Source organism: Marmota monax, unplaced genomic scaffold, assembly GCF_021218885.2.
Source record: "Marmota monax isolate L192 unplaced genomic scaffold, Marmota_monax_Labrador192_F-V1.1 WCK01_AAM20220418_F8-fsc00015, whole genome shotgun sequence".
In the NCBI taxonomy this organism is placed as follows: domain Eukaryota; kingdom Metazoa; phylum Chordata; class Mammalia; order Rodentia; family Sciuridae; genus Marmota; species Marmota monax.
The window spans coordinates 3,924,750-3,945,192 of record NW_026692194.1 but is presented as its reverse complement, the minus strand read 5'-3'; the positions used below and the strand labels follow the sequence as shown (position 1 = coordinate 3,945,192).

Genomic DNA, 20,443 nt, shown 5'->3' with positions numbered 1-20,443 from the left:
TGTCCCTATTTTGTATTTTATTTAGAGACAGGGTCTCACTGAATTGCTTAGCGCCTCGATGTTGCTGAGGCTGGCTTTGAACTTGCGATCCTCCTGCCTCAGGTTCCTGAGCCGCTGGGATTACAGGCTGAATAGATTTCTGTATATGGTCTGGGGCATGGGTGATTTCATTCTTCTGCAAGTGGATATGTAATTTCCCCAGCATCATTAATTGAAAAGACTGCCAAATGAACTTTCCAATAGTCTTGTCCAAAGAGATTCCAGAGCTGACAAACTTTTGGAAATATTGATTTATATATGTTACTCTGGCCTACAAAATATAAACACTTTAGTAGGAATGTTACTGGGGATCAAAGATGGCTGAAAATGTTTTGCTACTCTGCCCCTAGAGTGGTGTTTAATTCTTCTTCTTAGAGGCTTTAGTGACTTGCTTGACAACAGAATGGGAAAGAAATGATATTCTAGGACTCTACGGCTAGGTCAAAAGTCTTGCAGATTCTACCTAGTTTCTTAGACTACTCGTTCTGAGAGAGGCCAACTACTCAGGTTTGACTGTCTAAGATGACCAGACCACAAGGAAGCCCAAGCTAGCCACACTGACAGAGAAAAATGCCTAGCTAGCCACAGCTAGCCCAGGTGCCATTTGAGTAAATGCAAGAGCCATCTTGAAGATTCCAGCTTCAGTAGATGTGACAATGGGAAAGAACCAAAGATCCTAGTGGATAACCAGAACTTGGAACCCTCCTGTCTCAGCCTCCCGCATTACTGAGATTACAGAGGTAATCCACTGTGCCCAGAACACATTCTTAATGTGTTCCCAGCTATCTCCAGCCATTAAGCACCCCAGCTGAGGTTTCAGTCATCAGGGAGCAGAGATGAGATCCACTGCCATGCCCTGTTGAATTTCTGGCCTACAAAGTCAGGAGCATAAGAAAAGGATTGTCATTTTATGTCATTCTATTTAGGGATGGTGGTTGTTTTATGCTGACACACACAAAGTTATGGAGCTGAGCATGGTAGCACATGCCTGTAATCACAGTGGCTAGGAAGGATGAGGCAGGAGGATCACAAGTCCAAAGCCAGCCTCAGCAATTTAGTGAGGCATTAAACAATTCAGTGAGAACCTGTCTCTAATAATATATATAAAAGGGCTGGGGATGTGGTTCTGTGGTTAAGCGCCCTTGGGTTCAATCCCAAGTACAATATATATATATATAGGCAGCAAGCAGAGCTGAAGAAAGGGGAAATCAGAAAGTCTATGGGAAGGATATTGTGTTTGAACTGGGACTGGTAAGAAAGTGCCCCTCCCCCAAAATGTGGGAGCAGCACACAATCCTATTTTTGTTTCACAAGTAGAGGACACAGGTCTAGACAGTAAGCTGAAGCCAGATCATGGCAGACCTTGAATGCTTGAATGACAGGGTGAGGAACACATTCTTCTTCTTCTTCTTCATTTTTTTTTTTTTGGTACTAGGGATTGAACCAGGGGCACTTAATCACAGAGCCACATCCTCACCCCTCTTTCTTTTCTTTATTTCTTTCTTTCTTTTTTTTATTGAGACAAGTTCTCAGTAAGTTGCTGAGGCTGGCTTTTAACTTGGAACCCTCCTGTCTCAGCCTCCCGCATTACTGAGATTACAGAGGTAATCCACTGTGCCCAGAACACATTCTTAATTATTTGGGAGCCAATAAAAGCTTTTGAACAAAAAGTGATAGGAAGGAGTTGTCCTCCAGTATTGTTCTTTTTTTTTTTTTTTTTGTAGTTTTAAATGGACAGGATACACTTATTTTATTTATTTTTATGTGGTACTGATGATCAAATCCAGTGCCTCACACATGCTAGGCAAGCACTCTGCCACTGAGCTACAGCCCCCGCCCTCCAGTAGCATTCTTTTATGCTTCTTCAATAACATCAGCCCATCTTTTAACTGAGTGCAAGCCTATGCAAATAATGATTACATCTCCTATCTTCTCTTGCAGCTAGGTATGGTCATTTTTATTAAATTTTCATTAAGAAATATGAGAGAAATAATGTGTACAAGTTTTAGGAAGTATCATGTCACCATGCCTCCCCACTACCTTGGTTTTTGGGGAATAGAACACATGGCCTCACACATTCTAGGTTCTAGGCAAGTGCTCTGCCACTGGGCTACATACCCTGCTTTTATTTATTTATTTTTATTTTGAGACAGTGTCTCGATAAGTTGCCCTGGCTGGCCTGGAACTCGGAATCCTCCTGCCTCAGCCTCCTGAGTAGCTGGGATTACAGGTGTTCTTAAAGGGAGAATGAATGCCCTCATTGGTCCATTTTTTTTTTTCCCTAGAAGATTACCCTTGGGCAAGGCAAATTACAGAATGGCTGAAACAAGAGAAACATTGGAGGAAGGAAGGCTGATTAGAAGAACTCAATAGCCTAGATAAGAAGTGAGGAAGTAAGAACTAAGCCAGTATGATAGTAAAGGGAATGGATGGGAGGGAGGAATGTGATAAATATTGCGAAAGGAATGTCTGTGGGACTTGGCAACAGATCAGAGGAGAGAAGACACCAGAGGGGGAAAATCAAAGGTCTTTGAAATTTCACACACAGGTGACTGGGTCATCAATGATACTGGTAACCGAAACAGGGAAATCAGATTAGTAAGCAGGGTTGAGGAAAGCAACCATCAATTTGGTTTTGAGTGTGTTCAGTTGAGATACATAGGCTATCCAGGTGGAGATGTTACAATAGGCAGTTGGAAAGTTATTTCTAGAGCACAATTTGAGAACTTTTGCATAAAGGGGGTAGTCAAAGGAAGAAGATGATGGGCAAAATAAAGCGGGTGTCTGTAGAAATTACTCTTTTTTCAGGGCACAGAAAAATAAATTGGTTCTGGTAAACCAGATGAAAAATATGTAGGCTCTTTACCAGACGCATCCCTTCCCTTCCACCAAAACCCCCTACTAGTTCTAGCCAACAGCTTACCGGCTTCAAGTAATGAACCAGGAACTGTCCCAAAATTTGGACAGCTCCAAAAGTTCCTTATGAAGGCATCTTAATTTGCACAAGTATGTCATGATATGTTTTAAGATGACTCCTTTTCCACAAGAAATCGAGAGTAAGTAGCCTTCCTCCCCAAGTGAGGTACATATTAAAACTTTCACAGACATCATAAAAGAATAACTCTTTTCAAAAGTAGAATGAGAAAATATAAATAAAAACGTAGCACAGTAAACAGACTCTGCAGAAATTTCCCTTATATCTGCGGTGGCCAGAGCAGATGTTAAATAAAGGATCAAATAAAAAGGAAATCAACTGGACGTGAGCAATAAGGAACCACATTTCAGGATGGCCAAACTGCTGTCTGCAATGCTTAGGCGCCACGGCGGGCTCCGGGATGAAGAGGTTAACGGGGCTGGTGTTTCAGCTGCGGTTACGTGGCAGAAACGCACAAGTGGTGGCGCGAGAGCTCTTTCTTCTAGAAGAATTTTACGCCTTCAGCCCGCATACCGCAGAAAACGGCCGAGCAATTCAGGGGACCTCCGGGCGGTCCCAAGTCACACAGCCAGGCGCCCCGGGCGCTCGATTTGGCGCCACCGCAAGTACCCTTTCATTTATGGGTAAAGCTTGGCTAGAGCCCTTAGTGAGCAAGTGGTAAGGCTTCTTTCATCCATCCACGCACCCATCCACCCACCCACCCCTCTTTAGTCTCTGGGCGGGGGACTGTGCTGGGCACCATAATGTGCTTTACAGCCCCAAACCCCACAAGACTCAAGAAAAAAAAAAAAAGATTTTACGCCAGAAGAGGAGGCAGTGGAATGATCGCCCTGGATCCTCTTCTGCGCTCACGTCCCCGCTCGGAGGACGCAGACGAGCGCTCTCGACCCTGACAAGAAGCCTTCCCCACCGCCATCCCCTGGTTAAAGAACGCTGCGACGTTCCATGTTCTCCTGGCCCTCTGATCCCGAGGGTCCAGACCCCGGCTGGCCCGGAGCGGCCCGGCGGGTGCCAACGAGCCCGGGCCATCCCCCAGGCCGCGCCTCCCGCGCTTGTCCGGGACCAGCTTCCGTTAGCTGGGCCGGGAGGCAGCGGCGGAATCCAGGATTGGCCCGCGCGGGGGCCCAGCCGATCCTTCAACCCCGCGCCCGACAACCCTAAGGTGGCCCAGAGCTGGCGGCGGCGGTGGCGCCCGGGTTCCGATTGGCCGTCTCCGCGAAGGGCGGGGCAGAGGGCGGGGCGGGGCGGGCTCTGGCCACTCCCCGCTCACTCCCTCCTCCTTCTGCGTCCTCCCGCTCAGCACCAGCGTTGCATCATCTCCAGCTCGTGGCTGCTGTGAAAAGGCTGGGCGCGGTGCGGTCCGCTCTGTTCGGGACTGCAACCCGCAACCCACGCCTCTGTTCGCCCTTCCCGCACCTGCTACTCCGCCGAGACCGAAGACCCTGGGGCTGCCTTCCTGACTCTGCCCGGTGTAGCTGGCAGACGCCGCTAGCTCCGCCCGATCCATTCATTTGGGAGCCCGTCTTTACAGAGCTCCAGTTCCCTGTCTCCTCCAGCTTGGAGCACACGGCCGCGCCATGGAGAAAAGCAGCGAGACTAACGGCTACCTCGACGGCGCCCAGACAGGGCCTGCAGCGGGGCCTGGCGCACCCGTTACCGCGGTGGGACGCTCGCGGCGTTGCTCTGGCTTCCTGCGGCGCCACGCGCAAGTGTTGCTGACAGTGTCGGGGGTGGTGGCGGGCGCCGGCCTGGGTGCTGCGCTACGCGAGTTAAATCTCACCCGCACACAGATCACCTACCTGGCCTTCCCGGGAGACATGCTGCTCCGCATGCTGCGCATGATCATCCTGCCGCTGGTGGTCTGCAGCCTGGTGTCCGGCGCTGCTTCTCTGGACGCCAGCTCCCTGGGGCGTCTGGGCGGCATAGCTGTTGCCTACTTTGGCCTCACAACGCTTAGTGCCTCTGCGCTTGCTGTCGCTTTGGCGTTCATCATCAAGCCAGGATCCGGCGCGCAGACCCTTCAGTCCAGTGACCTGGGATTGGAAGACGCTGGGCCTCCTCCGGTCCCCAAAGAGACGGTGGACTCTTTCCTTGACCTGGTCAGGTAATACTGCTCATTTAGCCAGAGGCGAAGTGGGTGTCTCCATCCAGATGGTACACGTACACATATATTCTAAGTTAATTGGCTGTTGGTGGCCTATAACTTATATATATATATATATATATATATATATATATATATATATATATATATATATATATAAAAATAGTGTGAGGAGCCTTTGCATGCTCACCACACCTGTGCAAAACAGCTGGAATACACCGGCCAATATCAAGGAGCAGGAACACATCTTTTATCAAGAGCCAGTATCACCATTAGATGAGTGTATGTGTTAGGGAAGAGTATGCCATTTCATCTGTACTTCACTCCTTACACTCAGACTGCCCTCACTGTTTAAAAAGTGTTTCCACCACGACAAATATCTTCACCCCATATTGTCCCCAAAGTGCCCAAAAGCTTCTGGGAGCTATGGGTAAAGTGCCTGTTGGGCCATCCTACATGCTCTTTAGGGCCTTCTCTGATTAAGCCCTTGGGCTGTGAAGGAAGCCGGCAGTTTTCTGAAGAGTTGTCAGTGGACCCTAGGATAACAGGACTGGAGCTGTGTGGGGCCCTTGCCCAGAAGCATGCCTCCCTGGGAAGTTGGGACTAGTTGCTGCCCACCCAGTCAGGACAACTGAAGAGTATAGTGAGTTTCAAATGACTTTATTTGTGAGAAGGTGTGTGTTCTAATGGGTTGGAACAAAGATGCATCTTCACTTAATTTTGCATCCTTTTGGTGACTCATAGAAGTTATATTTCATCCCTTGAGATGATGTAGTTTCCAAAACCTCACTTCTTTTGGTTTCTCCAATAACCCAAAGTTCACAGATGGGGAAGCAGCAGCAGGCAAGCATTTACTAATTTAACCAGGTTTGGTTGAGTGAGGTATCCAGCTGGGGACCTCCCAGTTTCTGCTAATTCTAGATTCTGAGGGTTGGAAGTATGTTTGGTCTTGAGTCATTGAGACAAACCTCATTGCTGAAACTAAAAAGCAGCAAACTCTGGGCAAAGTGACTTGCTTTTCTATTTTTCTGTCTGGAAAATGTGATCACTGTCTGCTACTTAAGAAAGAAAATGTTCATCTAAAACATCAAAAACAACCCAAAATTCAGGACATTTCTACTGGGGAAAGAAAAAAAAATGAGGAGGAAGACCATCAGTCAGCTTTTGCAGGGAGGGGTTCAGGTATTCTTGGTTGCAGAGGTCTGTGACCCAGGGAGAAAGTATGGTGTTCAGCTCTGCTGGGCTGGTGGTAACTCAGAGGGTGCCTCAATAGTGTTCTAACTCCAAAATATAAATGGTGGTCATAAAATGGGGGCAAGAGCCAAGGTAAAGGAGGGTACCTCATTCCTACTAGCCTCAGAAAGGACTTATTATTTCCTGGTCATGGTTTTCCATCTAAGCCCCTTTAGCTCGTGCTTCTGAAGTGAATATTAACCCAGAGTCATAGCTTAGCAATCAGTATAGGTTCAACTTCTCAACAACTTGGGCCACACCTGCCTGGGAGGGCTAAGGGAGGCTTTGTCCTGGCTTGTTAGAATAGGTAGTGTTTTATAGCACTTCCAAAGGCCAATTTCATTTAATCCAGCAGCTCATGGATGAAGAAAGGGCAGATGGTATGGTCCTGTTTTACAGGTGAGGAACCTGAGACAGAGAGAGATGAAGCAATTGTGTTCAAGGTCATGTAGTGGTTTATCAAAAGATGAATTAGGAAACCTATGGGTCTCCGGTCCTACAGTGCAGGGCTCTGTATTTATCATACTCTCTCTTCCCCCAAGTCAACATGTTATAGTAATGTTTCACATTTGTAGTTTAATGTCACCGTCCCAGAAAGATCTGCTTTGGACCAAAAGAGGAACCAGGTCAGTTCTGAGTGGGCCAGGTCAGATACCCACTTCCTCCAACCAGGAGTTAAGGATGAGTCCCTTAAATGGAGGAAGATATGCAAAAACTGAAGGAAGGTATGCTCAGTTTTGGTTTCATGCTGAGTGCCTCCGGGGAGGACACTAGGCCTGAGCCACCTAGAAATGCTTCCTGGGCCTAGAGATTCCTTGGGTCAATTTTTAAAATTTGCTTCCTTCCACAAACCACATGGATGCCGATTTGATATGACTCTGGGCTTATTCTTTGGCAGAGAGAGGCAGGACCCAGTCCTTTCTGCCTGTGGGCAGGTGAATGAAACAAGACTGCCAGGGAATACCTCAGTTATCCTGCATACCCTTGCCTGGCAACTGTCCAGAACTCAAACACCTGGAAGACTAGGAAAATTCCCTGGTGAGTTGGTACAGTTGCCACCAAGGTCTTGTGCTCCAGTTCATTGCCTGTCCTGATGGTGGAGTGCCCAGAACTCCTAAGGGGTCTGTCGTGATTTCTTAACTTATATTTTAAAGATGGATCTACAAGTCAGGGATGAAGCAAATAGGTATTCTTATGTGTGAGCGTGCGTGCGTATGCGTGCGTGTGTATGTGTTTCACCATATTTTCATTTAATTTTATTACGATTTATATTTCTTATCTATAGTTATCCTATATACTAAGAAAATACACAATTTTGAGGGGTTTGGAGGTTTTTTTTTTTTTTTTTTGAGTGATATCGATTTATTTAAGCAAACAATAACATCATACAGACACACACACACACACACACATAAACTGTAGTCAGACAACCAAGTCTGAAGCATCAGGTGTGGGATCAGGAACTGTACCATGCAAAGAACAGTTTTCATTGTCTAGTGACCAGGAGACTGACTACACAGTTTTTAACAAAGGGGAATCGTGAGAGTACCTACCTCACAGGATTGTTTTGAGAGTTAAATGAGTTGTCTGTAAAGCTCTTGGAACAGGGCTGGCCCAATATTTGTTTGCTCTGGCTGTACATGAATCAATAGATGAATGGAAGCTTTCCATCTTCAGAAATAAGGCTTTATGGAAAACTGCAAACTCCTGTTTGGTTTTTTACATAATGTAGACCCAGGAGCTGGATATATAATATGAATTGAATGTGCAAATCTCTTACGTTTTTCATTAATGAATGAATTGATATAAGAATGGACTTTTCTGGTCATTTGGAGGTGGTACAGAGAACAAAAGATTTGAAGTCAGACAGGCCTAGTTGAGAATCTTGCTTCAATCTTGTGCAGTAAGCACATCGCCAAATGCTTAAGCCCTTTTGAGGGATGATCGTTATACTTACTACATATTTTTTGTGGGTACATCCTATTTTGCTTACTGTTGGGATTCATTATTCCATAGTCATACATGCACATAGTATAATCTGATCAACCTCATTCCTATTACCCTCCTTTCCCTGCCCTTTCTCCCTCATCAGCTTGCTCTACTCTACTGATCTCCCTTCTATTTATTTATTTAATCAGTACATTATAATCATATTAAAAGGCAGGATTTAACATTTTAATTCAGAATGTGATTCTTGAGTAACTGGTTTGGTTTTCCCAATGCAATGGATTTGAGATAACAAAGTAAAATGAGAAGTTGGAGTGAGGAGTCTGGTGCTAGAAGCGCAGAGAAGTGATGGCAGTTAACTACTGGCAGGTGGGAGAATGACAGTTTCCTTCTGAACAGCCCAGAGCTCCACTGCCTGGAGTACAGGACTTTCAAAATTGTGTGTGACCCGAGTAATTGACTTGTGACTTCTCATCCAAAACAACGTGGTTTAGGCACCAAAGACAAACAGATCGCCAAGAGACTAGTTATTGTAGAACTTCTTGATCCCCTGCAGTGGTTACTAGTTGTGGGTCATGTCCGTAACTCCTCCATTCCTTGGTTTCCTCATCTTTATAAGAGGAATCATGATACTACCTACCTCATAGGATTGTTTTGAGAGTTAAATGAGTTATGTTTGTACAGCTCTTACAACAAGGCTGCTTGCACTTGCTACAACTGGATCAATACAATAGAGAGTTGGGTGTTTCCAGTTGACATGGGCTAATGGTGTTGGCCTTCTTTCCATAGCCTGAGATAAATGGGAAGAAAAGAACTTTTTAGGGGAGTTCCAGATGACTTGAAGCTAAGGAGTCCTTAGGCATTTTGGGAACCACGTGGCATCTAGAGGAGAACTATGGGAAATTTGGAAAATGGAGAAAAGTAAAACTAAACACAGAAGAGCCTTCCATTCTGAAATGGGGCACATCCTCACAGATCCTCACTGACCTTCCAGTTTCTCTTTTCTCTGCCTTACATGTGTGCTCTCCCAAATCAACCTGGGTTTTCAGTGTTTTGTTTTGTTTTTGTTTTTTTTTTCCAGCATGTTTTGCACATGCCAGGGAGGTGCTCTACCACTGAGCTACATCCCCAGTCTGGCCTTAGTTTTCTTGAGCTATAAATTGAAGCGATTGAGGCAACTGGCTTCAAACATTCCTTTGGGCTCTAAAGTTCATAATTTTTAAAAGGAGTTCCAGAGGTTAAACTGCAAAGGAGGCAGGTAGTGACAGGGACTGAGCCAGGGCTTCTGTCTGAACTGGTAGCCAGAAGAAAGGCCCTGGGCAGCAAGGATACTGCCATGTACCTCGTAGTCAGTAAGAATTTTTTCTGTTACCTGGTTTTCTAAGTTTTTTTCCCCTAGTGCTCATTTTCCCAATAGTGGACAGTGCTTAGGCCTTTCCCTTCACAGATAGGCAGGATCGACTTACTTGCCTTCCCAAGGATTGGCACAGATATTTATGATGCCTCTCAAGCTGCCAAGAAGACATCTCTTGAGTAGGTGCAGAGAAACCTATTGGAGATTGGGATTCAATATTAGGTTGGAACGGGGCACACAGTGACACACACCCATAATCCCAGTGTATGGGGGAAGCTGATGCAGGAGGATTGCGAGTTCAAAGCCAGCCTCAGCAGCTTAGTGAGCCCCTGAGCAACTCAGTGACACCCTGTCTCTAAATAAAATACAAAAAAAGGGCTGGGGATGTGGCTCAGTGGTTGAGTGCCCCTGGGTTCAATCTCCAATACCAAAATACACACACACACACACACACACACACACACACACACGCACACATGGAATTACACAGACAAGGGAGTGAATTGTGAATAAATTCTTTGAAGTATTGACCCCACAGGTTGCTTTAACTATGCCTTTGACTTTTTTCCTATAGACAGAATGAAACAAGGATCCAAATTAACAGATTTCTCAGCCTAACTAGATACTGAGAGGAAATAAAACTAGAAGCTCATAATTTAAAAGAAAAAAAAAGTTTTAATTTGACCATTTCTTCTATCAACACAGGAGAATACTTGAATAAGAATGAAAATAACATACACCCAGGGAGATGGTCTGGGTTGTGATTAAGAGCTGGCACTAAAGCCAGCCACCTGGGTTTAAATCCCAGACAAGCCATTTAGCCTCCAGTGACTCAGTTTCCTTCCCTGCAAAATGAGGCTAATAGTAATCCCTCCTCCCCAGAATTACTTGGAGGATTCTACGAGTTAATACTTGAGTGCCTTGCTAGTATTCTAATGTATCCCAGACTCTGGGGACAGGGCTATTTGATACAGAGAGTGAATGCTGTTCTCAGCCTTATTTCCCAAAAGTCTCCCCAGGAGTCCAGCCCTAGCCTTTCTGGCTAGTATCTAAAACTGTATGTGGGCCTGAAAGAGAAGGTAGATCGACACACACATAAACACATACAGCCACCATCAGAGTGTGATTCCACTCTCCCAGCCTTCCCTTGGCTTCCAGACTGGTAGGGGGTACCAAGATCTGAAGGGGGACAATCCTGTTAACTGGTTCTGAAATAATAAACACTATGGCTAATAAATATTTACCAAATATACATACCATGCCATATCCTGTTCTGGAGTCTTTGAAATTTTTATAGATTTAAAGAATTTTTGAACTTAAATAAAAGGAAATACTTCTGGAACAAAAAACTTTTACCTAAGCAAAAGTTAACTATTTTACATTCTTCTCATATAGAACAGGAAAACACATACCACCCCTGACAATAGGACCAGAAGAACAAACGGCACCAGATGTATAAAGAAGGAACATTTTTGAAGTTTTTCACGCTGAGCTGCCTGAGCCTGTACAGCAGCCCCATAGCAGCTCTGCATTTGCTAATTCAGCCCCGCCTCCCACCTGTTTTCCTATTTGTTTTAAGTAATGTATCCCGTGATTCTTATAGCACTAGAAAGTTGTCCATTCATTCTGACTTGGATCTCTGGCTTTAGTAGTACCATCTTGGCCTTTATACACATTTTTTCACTTTGACCCACAGTAAAAAGTACATTTTAGGAGCAGGGGGTGGGGCACAGTGATGAGGCACTGTGATCCATCCTTCGCACCACATAAAAATAAATAAATAGAATAAAAAAGTTATGAAAAAAATACAGAAGAACAGATGCATTTTTTTTAAAAAGTATATTTTACATTGTATCCACGTACATAATAACATTCCCCACCCTGACATACAGCAGCTGAAACAGGTTCACCAAACAACATTTTCAGTGTGATACATGCCACTAACTTCCATCCTGTCTAACATGTTTCATCTTATATAAAATACTGGTTAGCTGGGCACAGTGGCACACGCCTGTAATCCCAGCAGCTCAGGAGGCTGAGGCAGGAGGATTACCAATTCAAAGCCAGCGTCAGCAGCTTAGTGAGCCCCTAAACAACTCAGTGAGACCCTGTCTCTAAATAAAATATAAAAAAAGGTGTGGGGATGTGGCTCAGTGGTTAAGCACCCCTGGGTTCAATCCTAGTACCAAAATAAAATACCTGTTAAAGCCAATAGATTGATTTTGTGATCTACTCATGCTTGAGAAACCTTGGTCTAACACATATGTAGTATTACATGATTCAATTAAATCCCTCAGGATCAAACAACAGAAAGAGGAAGTATTTGCCAACTTGAAGACAAAGATATCCAGAGTTAGAAATCCCCTAACACCCAGGAAGAGGGAGCCATGTGCAAAGTGGAACTTAGGAAGACAGTTTGTTCCTACCTTCCAGGCTCTGGGTCTCCTGCACGTCTGTGCCATCCCACAGGACAGACACTAGCCACACAAAGCTATTTACATTTAATTAATTCAAATGTAAATAAAAATAATTCAGTTCCTCAATAGCCCCATTCGAAGTGCTCAGTTGCCATTTGTAGAGCACAACTACAAACATCTGTATTGGCCATGCTGGTCTATATGGAGCATCATGGGAGATGGATCAACTTCATGACTCCAACCTTGGGGGTCCCCATGTGCTGAATGAGGGATCGCCTCCAGAATCGTTTCTAGCTCCATATCTCTAATTTTGAAAGTCCATAAAGTTACTGTGTGAATATGAGCAGTTGGGAGGAGTCCCTGGAGACAGAGCGCTGGGGAACAGAACGCTTGGCTGGCGAGCAGCTAATCATTTCATACAGGAGAGTTCAAGGGAAGGAAGAGCCAGAGGTCACAGCCGCGTCTGTGTTGGAAAGATGAGGCTAAGAAGAAATCAGAGGATGTGCTTTCCTCCTGCCGCCCTGGCTCCTATCTGCTGCTCCTGATCCCTGATAAACCCGGGTGTCAGGTGAATGGAATATGCTTTTTTGGTGGGTGTTTGGGCTTTGGCTCACTGCCCCTAGGAAAGTCCTTCCTAGAAATTGATATCTGAAAACAGTTCAGCTGTCTCATGGAGTGTGTTTTTAAGTTGCGGAATCTCCTCAGTTTTCACTCTCTTCACTTTTTAAGCAGTTTTGAGGTATGATTTGTATACTGTAAAAGGCATCCATGCAAGGTACAGTGGGTTTTGAGAAATAGTTAACCCACGTAACCATACCACAATCAAGATATTGAATGAGCTGGGAGCGGTAGCCCATGCCTATCACTATAGGAGGCTAAGACAGGAGGATCAAAAGTTTGAGGCCAGCCTGGGAACTTAAAAAAAAAAAACCAGACTGGTGATGTAGCTCAATGGTACAGCACCCCTGAGTTCAATTTTTCCCTAGCCTGGAGTTACTAATGGGCTTTTTATCACTGTCAATTAGGTTTTTTTTTGTTTGTTTGTTTGTTTGTTTTTATTTCTCGGCGGACACAACATCTTTGTTTGTATGTGGTGCTGAGGATCGAACCCGGGCCGCACGCATGCCAGGCGAGCGCGCTACCGCTTGAGCCACATCCCCAGCCCCTAGGTTTTCTTTTTCTAGAGTTTCATATCAGTGGGATCATTCAGTATGACGCCTCTCTTTGGCACAATGCTGTTGCAGTTATCCATGTTACCATGCATATCAATAGTTGGTTCCTTTTTATTGCCAAGTGGTATTCTATTGTATGGATTTATCTTAGTCTGTTTATCCAGTCATCTGTGATGGACACTTGGATTTGGAGCTCTTAAGAATAATGCTATCATGTGTATGCACTCTCTGTGCAGACATTTATTTTCATTTCTCTTGGGTAAATATTCCAGGAGTAGAATTACTGGGTCATATGGTAAACGTATGTTTAACTTTATCAGTAACTGCCAAAATGCATTGTATTCTTCTTAAGAATTTAATTTTTTTTGGCACGAGCTGCTGTTTTGCCTAAAGTATTGCCTGTACCCCTCTGTTTCCATTAGATCTTGTCTTGGTCTGAAAACAAGTTCAGGGTTAGGGTACACAATAAAAGGACCAGTCAGGACAGAGAAGGATTTAAGCAAATAGTGTGCTTTTTGGAAAAGAGTACATTACCAGGCTGTGAGAAAGACTGTACTCTAGGATAATAAATGTGTGGGATTTTAAGCTACTAATGGTAATTTGTTTTGTAACAATAGACAACTAATACACTATCCCACACAGTTAATGAGATGCAAAACTACTTCATTAGAATACTCAGGGCCCTCTCACAGGGATTGAGGAAACATCTCAATCCCTGAAGGACGTGAGGAATTTGCAGGGGAAAGTGTTCTCCTTGGAAAGGTAGATGTTTTTGAACTTAGCTGTTTCCTTAATTTACCTGTCCTCATAGAGAGAGAACCCTGTCACCAGCTCAGTCTGGGAACTACTGAGAGTTGGATGTAGAACAAGGAAACTTTGGCATGGAGCACTTTATGCTTCTGAATAGAGGAGCAAACAAAAATGTTACACCAAACCTAGCCCACAAGATTGAGATAGGTTAGAGAGTTGTTTTATAATGGCAATAATAGGCAAATGTTGCTCTTCACCTATATACCAAAGACTAGCCAATGCAAGTTGCTAGTCTCCCCCCCACACACCTTTTTTTATACATATGATAAGAATCAAATTTCTGATCACAATTTTGCAACCGTTAATTCAGCCAAAGATCACCTTTTTTCAGCTTAAATGCAGGCATGTACTTGCTCGTCTTCTCTAAGTATGTTAAAAGCAATTCAAGTTTTATAGGTAAGTTTGGGAAATGCTATGTTGTAGCCTCTAAATGCTGGCCATCCTGTAAGAGGGCCCTGAGTATTCTAATGAAGTAGTTTTGCATCTCATTAATCTTGTGGGCTGGTGTATTAGTTATCTATTACTGCAGAACAAATTATCATAAATGTAGCAGCTTAAAATCCCACACATTTATTATCCTAGAATATTTGTGGTCAGGAATCTTGTCATTCTGTTTCAGTCTCTTACAAGGCTACAATCAAGGGTTGGGCGAGTGCTGGTGTCTCATCCAAAGGCTCAACTGAAGGATTCATTTCAGAGGTCACCTGCTGGTTGGCAGAATTCAGTTAGTTGAAGTTTGGGCTGGTTGCCTTGGTTCCTAGTTGGATTTTGGCTAGAGGCCATCAGCAGTTTCTTGTCACGTAGGCTTTTCTGACAGCTGCTTGCTTTCTCGAAATATGCAATCCCAGAAGACAATCAGGAGACTCAATAGCAAGATGGAAGCTAAAATTTTAGGTAATCAAATCATGGAATGAACATTCCATCACCTTGGCTGCATACTGTTGGTTAGAAGCAGGTCACCAACCCTACTACACACTCAAGGAGAGAGGATTACTTAAAGGTGTGACTACCAGGAAGCCAGCTTAGATTCTTCCTGCCATTGGGTAACAGCCAAACCTGTCAACCTCTGAGACCCAGTGCACCCCAGCAAACACTCCAATGACAGAAGTAAGAATCAGTGGATAAATCTGACACAAATTATAAAGGATAAGTCTGAGTCTTTTGCTCTTCTAGACTTCTTGTCCAGATTTAATTAGGTAAAGTAAGAGCAGGAAGGAATTGAGTTGTTAACAAATCTTGGTAACATTGATCCAAGTTTTTGTAGATGAGCACCAGAAATTTAAAAAAAAAAAAAAAACAACAACAACAAAAAAAAGAATAACAACAATCCCATATTATTCTTGCAGGAAGTGGGTAGAACAAATAGACTGTCGGCTGGAATATAATTTCTTGTATATCAAGACCAGTAACTTACTGAGTCTAATCCAACAGAGGCACTCAATAAAATGTGTTTATATGAATAGACTTTGGACCCAGTCAGTTCTATTGATCTTCTTTTGTAACAAATACTTTATAATAACCCTAAAATGAAATCCAAAAATAGAATTTACCTACCCAAATAATTTCAAAACTTCAGAATGACTTAACTAATATAAAAGATAAAAGAAAAATAATTGTGATTAAAAAAAAAACAATGTGTTTCAATATGTAGATTCTCCAAAACAAAGGGGCTAGATGATTGCTCCTGGATTAGTAATCACTGCTAATGAGTTAGTTGTGAATGCAAGCGGATATTTAATACTGGGGCATGGTATTAGGGACTCAGATCTACAATTTACCATTAGTGGTGTAATTTTCTAGGAAGACGGATATTTCTTGGAACTTTCTGAACAAAACAACAACAACAAAAAAAATCATCCCATAATTTCTACAGAAATTGCAATCCTGGAAAATTCAGTGTATGTTCAAGGTGTGCAAAAATAAACCTCCCACCCCACCCCGCAAAAAATGAACTCTTCTTGTGGAGCTAGTCCAGGCTCACATAATTATATATAAGGTTTTTATCTACAGGTATGTCATGCAGGACATTGAAAACTATAAGGGCCTTGAGACAATTATTGTACAGGACTGCACTGCACTTATCAGGATAAATGCCTGGGACCTAGGATAAATGCCTGGGACCTGGCATTTCCCCAAACACACCCTCCCCCCAAGTTGCAGAAATGGCTGTCCGTTATTGCAACAGCAAAAGACCCCTAGGATTTTGCTAGTAGGCAGGATCTCTTGCCATTGTAAACCACTACAAAGTAATGTAATTATCAAGACTTGTTTGGACTCAGTTAAACCTAAAGATCAAGGAGTGTTGCACTCAGGCTGTGGATGTTGCTCAGTGGTAGAGCACTTGCCTAGAGGTGGAGCACTTGAGTATTGTGGTCAAGCAGCTGAGGCATAGTTGGAGTGTTTGGGTCTAGAAAGAACTAAAGTACTTACTGAGGGTGGAAGGAGAAACAACACCAAGTGAGGCTGTTAGAAATGGCCATCTTAAGCTAGATGAGGTGGCACACACCTGTAATCCCAGCAGTTCGGGAGGCTGAGGCAGGAGGATCACGAGTTCAAAGCCAGCCTAAGCAACTTAGTGAGGCCCTAAGTAACTTAGTGAAACCCTGTCTCTAAATAAAATATTAAAAAGGGCTGAGGATATGGCTCAGTGGTTAAGCACCCCTGGGTTTAATCCCTAGTACCAAAAGAAAGAAATGGCCATCTCAAAGCAGACACTTTAAACACTGAATCTTTTTCTTTTCACACTGAATTTTAAGAATACTGACAAAATGCTTTCTTTTTCTTACAGAAACCTGTTTCCTTCCAATCTTGTGGTTGCAACATTCCGTACGGTAAGGTTTGATCCTTTGCCAAATATATGAAACTCTGATGGAGGAGAAATATAAATTGCTGCTCTAGAGTTAGGTAAAGTAAGAGCAGGGCGGGATTGTGTTGTTAACAAATCTTGGTAACATTGACCCAAGTTTATAGATGAGCACCTGAAATAAAAAAATAAACAAAAAAATAAAGAATAATAACAACAAAAACTTTCCCTATAATGTCCCCAAAACACCCACATATTTTATAGCTAAAAAATAACCCAAATCACATGTTGGAGAGATCTTAAATATTTTAAAATTTTAAAAATACAAAAATTTTTCTGATTGGAAAGGTAATATGTACTCATTTCAAAAATAAATAAATAAAATTTTTAAATGTGGAAGAAAACAAAAACCACCCATAGTTACTACTAGAAATATCCATTATTAACATTTTGTTATATGTCCTTCAGATATGTTTTTTCTATGCATGTACACATTTAAAAATAAGTATGCTATAGGGGCTGGGATTGTGGCTCAGTGGTAAAGCCCTCGCCTAGCACACATGAGGCACTGGGTTCAATCCTCAGCACCACATAAAAATAAAATAAAGGTACATGTCCACCTATAGCTAAAAATATATATTAAAAATTGGCAGAAAGAGTATTATAAAAAATTAAGTATGCTGTACCTATTGTTAGTAGATGTATATACTATACATACTGCTTCATAACTTGTTCTTTTTTTTTAATGCTGGGGATGGAACCCAGTGCCTCATGCATCCTAGACAAGCGCTCTACCTCTGAGCTACATTCCCAGCCCTGCTCTTTTAAACTTGCTCTTTTTAAAATAATACATGATCAGCATTTTCCCATATAGATAAATATCCCCCTGCATAATGCTAATGGCTATAGAATATGCTGTGTTAGTTAGTGCAGTTTCCCTCCATGTGTCCCCTGCTGATAGACATTCAGGTTGTGACTCGTTTTTTCCCCTGTTTTTAGCAAAGCATCAAAATACACTCCTGTGGCCTTTCTTGACAGAAAAGGACCATAAAGGTTAGATTAGGTGGTCTAATCCTTTGCTTTTTTTAGCAAAGACTTTTCTGTTTCCACTTACAACCTCTCTCTTTTGTTGTTTTTTTAATCTGCATACAAGCACAGAAGCAACTTATATATATAATGTGAGGTAGCAGAAAAAAAATAAATTTATGGAGCTTTCAGTGCCTGTCACAGAGTAGGTGGGGTCAGTTTTAACCATGGGACAACTGAACACCTCTGCCTCTCTGAGCCCTTGTTAAATCAAAGCTGGTGAATCCAGAACTCATCGGAGGTTGCCAGGTCTTTGCCTCTGAATGGGCTCCTCCAGACAGTTCTGAAGCCAAGAACCCTTGGTAGGGATCAGAAAGGCATAGGCTCTAACAGATTCTACTCAGCAGTATGGACTGCCATGGGGAGGTTCCTGTGGGCACCATGCAGAGGTGTGCAAGGTCAACTAACTATAGGACCAACCCTGCAGAGATATCTCACTTCTAAATTGTGAGTCTCCTGAAAGACTCAAAACAGCAGACATCATTTGGCCTAAAGTCCCTTGCTTTAGAAAGCATAGGCTCAAGCTAGATTAGAAACAGATGCTAAAGAGCAGTCGCACTCAAATAAGTTCTGAAATAAAATGAGGCATAAATAAATTAGTGAAAATAAAGTGACACATTTAAAAGTAAAATTTGACCTTATGGAATTAGTGCCAAGATTCTTTAAATAACATGAAGTCTCAGCTGTTGGAAATATCAAACTATCAGCAGGAAATTGAGCACATCTTCTCCAACCCATTGCCCAAGGAACAGAAGGAAATTCTCCCTGTTTCCTTGAGTCCCTAAGTAACCCAGAGGCCTCTTGAAGGACATGCTGCCTTGGTCTTAATGTAAATTCTGTGCGTTTTCATCAAGCCAACCAAGTCCCCGGTGCTCAGTGCAAGTCATGCTGGAGGAGGGAGAGACCTGGCCACTCCCTGGGTTCCTCTGGGTGGGGCTCAGCCTGGGCACTAACCATGAGTTTTTGTTCCTTTTTTTTTTTTTTTTATAGTACGCGACTGATTATAAAATGGTGACTCACAACACCAGCTTTGGAAATGTGACCCGTGAAAAGGTAAAGCTCCCTACAAAGTCACTTGTGTAGAATATTCATAAAGCAAATAATGTTTCTTAATTAAGGAACAGTTGAGATGTGTCTTTTTCTCAATAGGGTTGAAAACTTTGTGGTTTGAATGGACTAGTTAAAGCTAACAAGTTAGGTTTGCTTCTTTGGTTATTTGTGAACATGGCCAACTGCACTTGTGGTACCTGTGGTACTAAATCCTCGGAGGATCTGTGAGGTACTTTATAACACCCCCTCTGCTATTCTGAAATACAATGAAAAGCTGATTCAACCAATTCCTACACATAAAACTTTTTAAAAATAACATAATATAAGGAAGAAATTAAAAAATGTGTGAGAAAGCAATCTATATTTCACCATGTAAATGCACAATTATAAGACATAATGAAGTTTTCAGATATTTGCATCTACTCAAAATGAATAAATTTGGCTTTAAAATGTGAGATGGAGCTGGGCCTGGTAGCAGATTCCTATAGTGCCAGCTAACTACTCAGGAGGGTAAGGCAGGAGAATCTCTTGAGCCCAGAAGTTGCCCAGGATAGCCTGGGCAACATATTGAGATCCCATCTCTAAAAAATAAATAAATAAATAAATAAAAGCAGTGAGACAGAACTCAACTAAACATTGTTGCAGTTTGAAATAAGTGCTAAAAATTTTTGTAGCCATGTATGAAATTCACCTGAATATAGATAGACAGCAACAACATCAGATTGACATTGTGTTGTACTAGTGACTTGGATAAAAGCACTTTGACCACTGGTGATACAATTTTCTGAAATAAAAAACAACATTACAACAAAACAGTTTTCCTGTGTTTATATCAACTTGATATTCTTTGGAAGTCCATGTATGTTAAAACTGTGCAGAAAAAAAAATAAGCTATTTATGTATAAAATGGAGTTAGCTAGAGCTCAGATCCATAAATAGGATTTCCCCATCTCCCCCTGTGTGAATGTCTGGTGGGATGCTCAGAAAACTGTGGGGTGTATGAGAGTCTGCACTTTGTTTTAAAATATGTAAAGGCCTTTCAGGACATTTATCATTCTTAATATCCTTGTCTACTATTTCCTAGTAGGACATCACAAATGCCTATCAGAGTACCCCCCCCCCCCCATAAAACTACCCTGTTCATTAATATTGATTTAATCAGCAGTCCTTAATTTAAAAGGCCAGAGAGGGTGGTTGGACCTCTCTGCCAATCCCTGATTGCCACAGCCGGGTTCATTAGGATATGGGCTGTCTAGGTGGGCTTACCTCTGCATGCCACCTTCATGGTATATAAACTCCTTTGACATGTCATTTGAGTCTTAGGACAACCTGGTGAGGTAGGATTTATTAGTCCCACTATAAATTCTTGAAAGGATGGTCTTCTAAGGTTGATCAAGACTATTCATAAACAAGAGCACTGTGTGAATCCCAGAACATTGTCTCTGCAGTGTCTTCGAATTTTGACAAACCTTGAAGGCATTCACTGGCTGCTC

General features: G+C 42.7%; 1 protein-coding gene across 1 annotated transcript in view; it reads left to right on the top strand.

Annotated features, from left to right (window-relative positions):
- Positions 1-4,252: 4,252 nt before the first annotated feature.
- Slc1a4 (solute carrier family 1 member 4) overlaps positions 4,253-20,443 on the top strand; it is a 29,481-nt gene continuing 13,290 nt past the window's right edge. The window contains exons 1-3 of the mRNA XM_046422856.2: positions 4,253-5,078; positions 16,800-16,842; positions 18,891-18,953. Coding sequence (XP_046278812.1) covers positions 4,552-5,078; positions 16,800-16,842; positions 18,891-18,953 — 633 coding nt within the window. The 5' untranslated portion in view covers positions 4,253-4,551. The remainder of the gene's footprint in view (positions 5,079-16,799; positions 16,843-18,890; positions 18,954-20,443) is intronic.